Source organism: Ranitomeya imitator, chromosome 1 (assembly GCF_032444005.1).
Source record: "Ranitomeya imitator isolate aRanImi1 chromosome 1, aRanImi1.pri, whole genome shotgun sequence".
Taxonomy (NCBI): domain Eukaryota; kingdom Metazoa; phylum Chordata; class Amphibia; order Anura; family Dendrobatidae; genus Ranitomeya; species Ranitomeya imitator.
Genome location: NC_091282.1, coordinates 907592776 through 907602521, shown reverse-complemented (window position 1 = coordinate 907602521; position 9746 = coordinate 907592776). Strand labels below are relative to the sequence as shown.

General features: G+C 43.3%; 1 protein-coding gene across 2 annotated transcripts in view; it reads right to left on the bottom strand.

Moving 5' to 3' along the window:
- Nucleotides 1-1651: 1651 nt before the first annotated feature.
- The window catches only part of PPM1K (protein phosphatase, Mg2+/Mn2+ dependent 1K), a 58814-nt gene continuing 50719 nt past the window's right edge, over nucleotides 1652-9746 (bottom strand). For both annotated transcript variants that reach the window (XM_069743435.1, XM_069743430.1), the window contains exons 4-7: nucleotides 6177-6342; nucleotides 5406-5550; nucleotides 4234-4368; nucleotides 1652-3490 (exon numbers count right to left, since the gene is read on the bottom strand). In XM_069743435.1, coding sequence (XP_069599536.1) covers nucleotides 3359-3490; nucleotides 4234-4368; nucleotides 5406-5550; nucleotides 6177-6342 — 578 coding nt within the window. In that variant the 3' untranslated portion in view covers nucleotides 1652-3358. The remainder of the gene's footprint in view (nucleotides 3491-4233; nucleotides 4369-5405; nucleotides 5551-6176; nucleotides 6343-9746) is intronic.

Sequence of the window (9746 nt, the reverse complement as noted above, 5' to 3'; positions counted from 1 at the left end):
CAGGATCTGTTCCGCAGGACTGGCGCATAGCAAATGTGGTGCCAATATTCAAAAAGGGCTCTAAAAGTGAACCTGGAAATTATAGGCCAGTAAGTCTAACCTCTATTGTTGGTAAAATATTTGAAGGGTTTCTGAGGGATGTTATTCTGGATTATCTCAATGAGAATAACTGTTTAACTCCATATCAGCATGGGTTTATGAGAAATCGCTCCTGTCAAACCAATCTAATCAGTTTTTATGAAGAGGTAAGCTATAGGCTGGACCACGGTGAGTCATTGGACGTGGTATATCTCGATTTTTCCAAAGCGTTTGATACCGTGCCGCACAAGAGGTTGGTACACAAAATGAGAATGCTTGGTCTGGGGGAGATTGTGTGTAAATGGGTTAGTAACTGGCTTAGTGATAGAAAGCAGAGGGTGGTTATAAATGGTATAGTCTCTAACTGGGTCGCTGTGACCAGTGGGGTACCGCAGGGGTCGGTATTGGGACCTGTTCTCTTCAACATATTCATTAATGATCTGGTAGAAGGTTTACACAGTAAAATATCGATATTTGCAGATGATACAAAACTATGTAAAGCAGTTAATACAAGAGAAGATAGTATTCTGCTACAGATGGATCTGGATAAGTTGGAAACTTGGGCTGAAAGGTGGCAGATGAGGTTTAACAATGATAAATGTAAGGTTATACACATGGGAAGAAGGAATCAATGTCACCATTACACACTGAATGGGAAACCACTGGGTAAATCTGACAGGGAGAAGGACTTGGGGATCCTAGTTAATGATAAACTTACCTGGAGCAGCCAGTGCCAGGCAGCAGCTGCCAAGGCAAACAGGATCATGGGGTGCATTAAAAGAGGTCTGGATACACATGATGAGAGCATTATACTGCCTCTGTACAAATCCCTAGTTAGACCGCACATGGAGTACTGTGTCCAGTTTTGGGCACCGGTGCTCAGGAAGGATATAATGGAACTAGAGAGAGTACAAAGGAGGGCAACAAAATTAATAAAGGGGATGGGAGAACTACAATACCCAGATAGATTAGCGAAATTAGGATTATTTAGTCTAGAAAAAAGACGACTGAGGGGCGATCTAATAACCATGTATAAGTATATAAGGGGACAATACAAATATCTCGCTGAGGATCTGTTTATACCAAGGAAGGTGACGGGCACAAGGGGGCATTCTTTGTGTCTGGAGGAGAGAAGGTTTTTCCACCAACATAGAAGAGGATTCTTTACTGTTAGGGCAGTGAGAATCTGGAATTGCTTGCCTGAGGAGGTGGTGATGGCGAACTCAGTCGAGGGGTTCAAGAGAGGCCTGGATGTCTTCCTGGAGCAGAACAATATTGTATCATACAATTAGGTTCTGTAGAAGGACGTAGATCTGGGGATTTATTATAATGGAATATAGGCTGAACTGGATGGACAAATGTCTTTTTTCGGCCTTACTATGTTACTATGTAATTGTCTAAAAATCTGTGCCATTCTGGGTTTTTGTACCCTTTATGGTTGCAAGATGCTCAGTCCATTGCCATGCTACTAACCAGACCTTTATTTGGATTAGAGGAGGACAATGGCAAAGGTCGTACGGACTCAATGATGAATGCGGTCTAATATTGGTAGAGGAAAGCAAGAACACATGAAACATCTCAAACTTTTTATTAACTACAAAACTAAAAACACATACAATCCACCATCTTGTATAGCTGCCAACATTGTGTGACTAGTAGTACCAATATGTAAATCAGAAAATAACTTCTCCACTACCTGCAGGCCAGCAACTAGATATAATCTAGGTATACCTACAGAGGGGTAGAGCGGTTACAATTGGAGTACTAACAAAAAGTGGTTAGTGTAGCTGAAAGAGCCTTCAGAACCTATATTTCTCTCTCCTCTCCCCCCACTTCGCAGTTTAGATTTGGTCCACTACTCGGTCAATCCCTACTACGTCCACCAACCAACCAGTAAAATACTACCACCTACTCTCGCTGCCGGCACCATTTCAGCAGTGTCTGTACTGCCTTTCCAAGGGATCGAATGACATTGTTATGTCACGTAATCCAGGGGTGTCAAACTGCATTCCTCAAGGGCCGCAAACAGGTCATGTTTTCAGGATTTCCTTGTACTGCACAGGTGATAATTTAATCACCTACACACAATGATTACAGCACCTTGTGCAATGCTAAGGAAATCTTGAAGACCTGCACGGTTTGCGGCTCTCGAATGCAGTTTGACACCCCTGACGTAATCCTTGTTAAGTCAGCGCTAGCTTCACTCTCATCAAGACATCTGGAGAGAGAGAGAGAGAAATTGCAGTGCTCACTTACTCTGCATATTAATTATGTTTGCAGGAGAGAAGAATGAAGCCAGAGCCGATTAGCCACAGGGATCACGCGAAAATGTCACAGTAGGCCTGGGAGAACCAGTGCCGACACTGCTGGAACGGCACGGGTGGCAAGTATAGGTACTATTTCACTGAGGGAGTGGGGGCAGATTTCAGAAAGGGTGTCTGAGTAGTGGACAACCCCTTTAAGTGAAGCTGGCATGCAGGCATAAGTATTCCTACAAAGAGGGCAGGTGGGGGGGTGGGGGGGGGGGGGAGTTGGGCGGTGAAGGAAAAAAAAAAAAAAAAAAAAAAATAATTGTTTCCCCCTCACCCTTGTGCCAAGATTCAATCATCCCTTTGACCCCAAAAATAAATATGAGGAGCCTAAAAGCTGTTAAAACCCAAACAACAACCTCACCATTATCAGCACTATCAATGGCCAACACGGGCAAGTGACAGTCCCTAGACTTCAATTAAAATTTTTATTATTTATACACATTTACAAGAGAAAAACAATGCTAATCATGGGCTAAAAATGGCAACAGCAAGAGCAGAGAACAACTAAAAATACAATTAGTCTATTCTGCTCCTATTCACATTTTTCAGAAAAGAAAGGTGTTAAACACCTAGTACAAACCTTTATAGAGTACAAAATTGAGCACGGGTACAGTTACGTGGTAGTGTTCAATTAATCTCACATTATATATAATACAAACACTACACATATGGTGTAACAGATAAATGTCAGCAGAAGATGGAGACCTACCGCAGTGCAAATGAGCAATATTAGTAGTTCATATATGTCTGAAGTCAACCTTCTTGCCAACTTCTGTATTGATCCACTAAAATGAGGTGTTCCATACATTGGAATGGTTGGATCTATACATACAAGGTCCTTCCTTCCAACAAGAATTGTACATGACAAGCAGCGTTCCCTGGTCTAGAGAGTAATGGATTTAACGAATACAAGAAATCTTTGTACAGTGCATGTAGACTGTGCCAATATCTGCAGAGCAGTCTACCAGTTATGCCCATCTGCCACTCGATTTAAAGCCACGACTGAAAGAAAAGCTGACTTCAGTGCTCTTGTGCTTTCCCCATGCACCAAATGGGACAACTATGGCTGTGCTATTATCTTCTGCACCGTACTGGATCACCTGAAATGGACAGCAAGAAGAAAGTGGTCAGCATAAAAATATACTTCACATTATACAAATTAGAATTTTGCCATCAGGTCAGAAGTGGACAGTTATTGATTATATTATTCCCAATACTCCCCCTCCCCTCCGTTTTAAAATCCACCATATGGTTAGAGATATAGACCTTTGTTTAGTGTCAATTTTGGGGTCTTTTTTTGCTAAACGAGTGTGGCTCACAGGGTAAACATGCAGAGCAGCCTAAAGATACCCCCTTCAAATAATCCAAAGGCCATAATTTCACACTTAAAGGAATTGTCCAGTCTTAAGCTAAAAGTCTGGAGTCACTCTGCGTGCTGTAACAATTCTCCAGGGCTGGGGAGGAGCGATCATAGTGCGATTTGCACACTCCAGGCCACATTAAGACTATAGACTTTTTTCCAGCCTGACTCATTATACTTGCATTGAGCTAGGCCACGTTCATCTAGTCAGCATGTGACTATTGCTTTAGGGGGAGGGTGGGAGTGTTTTAGGGGGAGGGGAAAAAAAAAAAAAAAAACACCCCACACACAAGCAATGATGAAATGGTATATTAAGTCAGACGTTCTCGCTAGCGCATGGCCATTTATCTTCACCACCCAATTCTTACAGTTCTAGCAGGGACTTTACAGTAGGTGAAAACTTTTTATAGCAGTATTATTGCACATTTTCATCTCACAAGTTATCATAACCCATAATCTGATCAAACGTCTCACAATGGTCACCTGATCAGTGAGAACTTGCGCGGCTTCCCAAGGATCATGGCACTGGCTGATTATGTTACAGATCTCCTGACTGTTCACAATGAAGTTGATGCCATCTGTAGTTAATACTAAGAAGCTATCATCTGCATGGTGCACCTGCAAAATAGAGAAATAGTTAGCCAATAGCAGTGAACAGTCCTAAACTGGAGAGAGTGTACAGACTAGAGAGAGGAAGGAGTCAAACACTAAGACCTAGTTCCCATGATGAGTATTTGGTGCAGTCACTTCTGATGGTACAAAAAGTCTCCAGATGTCAGCTAAACTAGGCGTTTTTTCATTGTCTCCAAGTGCGAAGTCTCTTTAGTACTTCAGGTTTTAAAGACTTAGGTCAAAGCTAAATAATCGGAAGCTTCCAAAACTAACTTCATTATTCGAGTCATTTGCAGGTTCCTATCTGGCCCAATTGGTGCCTTTTGCTGCCTCCAACTTTTGGAACCACATTTTATCCAGTCACTCAAATATAGTAGATTCTTTAAAAAAAAAAAAAAAAAAAAAAAAAAAAAAATTTAAAAAAAATGGGGGGGTGGGGGGTGGGGGGGTGAGAAAATAAGTCCGACAGCCCTTATCCCCCACCAAATGTGACTTCATGCTTTACTGGCCTGAGCACTAGATAACAGCCATTTTCCATCAAAGGGATATGAACTACTTGACCAGACAATCTGGCTGGTGTTAAGTAGATAGTCCGCCCACTCAGGAGATATATCTCCAAGTGGTGGGGTGGGCAGCCCATTCTTGACCCTATATACATATGGAAACAAAAAGGTCATACCAGGCATTGCTAGGAATACCAGTGTGGAGCCAAAAAGTCTGGTTTCTTACTAATCACCCAAGGCAAATCCCCCCCCCCCTAAGCAGTACAATACACTAACAGCCAAAGCAAGATAAGAAGAATGCAGAAAGACAAAAGGGGCCCAGTGTTAACATTTGCATTACTTTGAAGTAGATCAGGGCATAAATTATGAGTTAAGAACCCCTTTTTTTTATTATTATTTTTTAAATTAACGCTTTTGGTATTTTTGTCCTCTCCCCAACATAGCCCTATGAAGGCTTTTAAAAAGGCAGGTAAAAGGGGAGGGTGGGACTGGAAGGAGAGTATAAAAAAAAAAAAAAAAAAAAAAAAAAAAGATTCTCACCTTAATCCGCTTGGTTTCAGGTTCTGCTATCACTCCCTTGGACTTGAGATCAAAATCACCTATGCTTCTGGTCATTGCTAGTTTTCCATTTACATGAGGCTGTCCCCAGCTATTCCAAGCCACGAAACCACCACTTGCCTTTATCCTGAAAATACACAAGGGTGATATTAAAAGACAAGGTTTTATTACGCAATCTAGATACCTTATTCATCATGTAGTTCCCCAATGCATGGGGGCACCACACATATTGAAGATTCCTGGCATAAAAGACGGAGAAAATGGTGCTTTGATGAGTGAATTGGTTCTTCAGTGGCAAGACTATTAAGTAACAGAGCTGAAAGAAACTTACTGAAGTCCCATTATAGAAGATGCAATATCATGATATATAAATATATGGTTTATGTCCAATAGAACTCAACTTGATCAAGAACAATTAAAGTTTGTCTGTCATTTGATTTAATCACCCATATGTTTGTTAAAAAAAAAAAAAACTACCACTTCGCTCCAAATGCTCATCGACAGCGACGTACACAGGAAATTACCTTATTGAGGTAAAACGGACAATATCAGTGCCCCAAATGTATACATTTAAGTGTAAAATTTAGAATTTTTTTTTTTTAATGGGTCATAATGGTCCATGGCAGGGATGGTTACAGTATTTCCAATATGTAAACCTCTTAGCGGACCCTCCAAGTTCAGCTAGCTTTTTGACAATTAACACTGTGGATAAAAATAGGACACAAATCAGACATAAATGCAAGGAGTTTATACCTTTGTTTTTCATCCTTCCGTTCAGGTGTATGGTCAATAGTCAGCTTCACAGGTTTTCCTTTGCGACACAACAGTGCCCGGCTGTCACCAACACTGGCCACAACTAGCTCAATGCCATCGCGCAACAAGGCTACTGTTGCAGTGGTCCCACTGTTCAATACAGTTGCTAAAGATACCATGAGAAATTCAGAAACATCATGTCAGTACTGACCGGAAACAAAAATAAGCCTGTAATATTCTGGATTTTCTCTTTTCATGCTAATGTGTGTTAAAACAAACTAAAAACGCAGTATTATACTGGACAGACCATAAACAACATGGCTCAATGCATGCCCTCATTAGTAGGAATGGTAATTAAGGGGGATATCCAGGAGAATATATAATTATATATATATATATATATATATATATATATATATATACACATATATACACTAGCTATTGAACCCGTTCTACGCCCGGGTGGCGAGCATTAATATTGGTATATGGTCTCCATCCTGGTATGTGCTGCTCCATCCTGTCATGTGCTGCTCCCATCCTGCGCCTCCATTCTGTCATGTGCTGCAGTGTGTCTTCAAGAAAATGGCGCCGGAAAGCGCAGACTGCGCAGGCGCCGATTCCGGCAGCAGGACCAAGAAAATGGCGGCGGAAAGGAATCAGGTGGCGTAAATAACAAATTGCTGTGGCATGAAGTGTCACAGCTTCATGCCACAGCAATTTGTTACTTACGCCATTCCTTTCCGCCCATTTTCTTCGTCCTCCTGCTGCCGGAATCGGCGCCTGAGCAGTCCACACTTTCCAGCGCCATTTTCTTGAAGACACACCTGCAGTGGAACCGGAGTGTCTTCAAGAAAATGGCGCCGGAAAGCACGGACTGCGCAGGTGCCGATTCCAGCAGCAGGAATCGGCGCCTGCGCAGTCCGCGCTTTCCGGCGCCATTGTCTTGAAGACACACTCCGGCTCCTCTGCCTGTGACTGGTCAGAGGGCGGCGCCGGCACGCATTAAGCGCGTCATCGCGCCCTCTGAACTGTCACAGCAGAGGAGCCGGGAGACGGAGCCGCACGCAGCGCTGGAACGGGGAAAGGTGAATATACTTACCCTCCTGGCGGTCCCTGACTCTCCGGTGGAGATCGTGGTGTGCGTTAAGTGCTTACGCATACCGCGATCTCCTGGAAGCGTTACTCTGTGGGGGCCAGACTGCGCCGGCGCTTGCGCCTGCGCAGTCTATAAAGGCTTCGGACAGAGTGATGCTGAGAGAGAGAGAGATTATATTTATATATATCACATGTAGTTGCTAAGGCTGGTTTCACATTTGCGTTTTTGCCGCTGCGTTTTAGCGCAAAAAAAGCATGCGTTTTTTTCATATACTTGAAATTAAAAACTCATGCGTTTTTTTGCATGCGTTTTGACGACGCATGCGTCGTTTCTATGCATGCGTTTTGTTGCAGAAATGCAACATGTAGTAATTTCTAGCGGCGATTTTTTGCCGCACAAAAACGCAGGGTTAGGGTTAGGATCCCTTAGGGTTAGGATCCCTAGCTATTTCTGTTTATAGTGGGTTTTCTTGTTGATTTTGATGATTGGCAGCTGTCACACACTTCTCATCATGCGTTTCAAAAACGCAAATGCAGGTAAAAATGCATATAAACGCGTCAAAACGCCACGTTTGTATTAAAACATGCAAAAACGCATGCGTCTAAAAAACGCAGCATTTAAATGCGTTTACATGCGTTTTTTCACCAAACGCGTTTGCGTTTAAAACGCTGCGTTTTTAAACGCAAATGTGAAACCAGCTTAACAGAGGCAATTACCTGTTTTTTTTATACCAGGTGCTGGTCATTGACTGCTCCTGCCAGGGATTCAGATACTTCCTGTCAGAGCAGCAGTTTTTTTTCCCCTTTGGAAAAAAGTGCTACTCACCATCCAGTTAAAACAGTCCTTTATTTAATCCAGAAAACGGGTAAAGCAGGAGAGGAGCGGAAACCTTCTGTGGACGACGGCCATTTCGCGCTGACTGCACTTCAATGGGTCCTGTGCTCATCTCTTCCTGTTGATAGGGCGGGACTACTGGCGTCCTGCTGATTGACATCTGGCTTCCCCCAATTAGGTAGCATAAAGAAGTCTGTCAATCAGCATGACTCCAGAGTCCCGTCCTGTCAACAGGAAGAAACTGCTGCTCTGGCAGGAGCAGTCAATGTTCGGTGCTGGGTACAACAGGAAAGTAGTTACCTGTTAGCAATTACATGCTTCCCCCCCCACCCCCTTCAAGAAGGGCTACAGGCAACTGCTCCACACATGTTCCAATATTAAAAATGGAATTTAGACATTTATATTACATCCAGAGGACAGGTCATTCATATTTAATAGATGTGGGGTCCCAATATCTCCAGAGGACAGGGACCAAAATTACCCATTATGCCCAATAGCTTCTGGCAGGAGAAGGAATAGAGGTGGCCATGCACAATTGTGGCCCTTGCTCCAGTCACTGCCATGGGAGACAAACGGAGGAGGATGCTAAGGCTTCTCTCACACTAGCGTCGGAATTTCCCCGTCGCAATGCGTCGGGGAGAGATTCCGACGCTAGCGTTTAACGCTTTGCACAATGGGTGCAGCGGATGCATTTTTCCGGTGCATCCGCTGCCCCATTGTAAGGTGCGGGGAGGTGGGGGCGGAGTTCCGGCCGCGCATGCGCGGTCGGAAAAAGCGGTCCGTCGGGAGAAAAAAAAAACGTTACATGTAGGGTTTTTTTTCCCCCCCCCGACGGTCTGCCAAAGCACGACGCATCCGTCGCAAGACGGATGCGAAGTGTGCAAATCCGTCGCAAATGCGTCGCCAATAGAAGTCTATGGGGAAAAAAAAAAATGCATCCTGCAAGCACTTTTGCAGGATGCGTTTTTTCTGCAAAACGACGCATTGTGACGGACTTACAAAAACCGCTAGTGTGAAAGTACCCTTACTGTGTTTGTGAAGTAGGAAATATCATGTTAAGGCTTCTTATTACATGTATGCCTATAGATTAGTATTTTGGAACACCAACATGTTACATGCATCTGTGCAGAAAGACCTATTTGGGGGGGGGGGCTGCATTAGGCCACGATGTTCAATGAAGAGTGTGACAGACAACTATTTAACAACATGTGCGACTATAGCTTAAAGCAGGTATTCTTACTGTCTCAAAAATGGAGGTCATATAGAAGCCAATTGAAAACATTTGATAAATTGGTCATGTTTATAGCAATCACAGCTCAGCATTAATATAATATTGAAAGTTTCCACTGACTTGTTGCCACAGACAAGGCTTGGCTTTAGTTTTTGCTACCCTTTAGCTTTGATAAATTAAGCCCAGCGGTCTGTAAGTTGCTGGATTCTCGCCTCTGTTCTTGCCGTAATTCACACTATATTGGTTGAGGCTACAGTCAGAATCACTTAGGCAGGTTGCACAAATTTAACTTTCATGGCCCAATTACAGACCTTAATGTCCAGACCAGCTGCTGGCCTCCTGGTCTACAGTCAGCTTCCCAAGCTTCTATGGAGGCTGTCGTGTTCGTGGCAAGAGACCCCTGGACAGC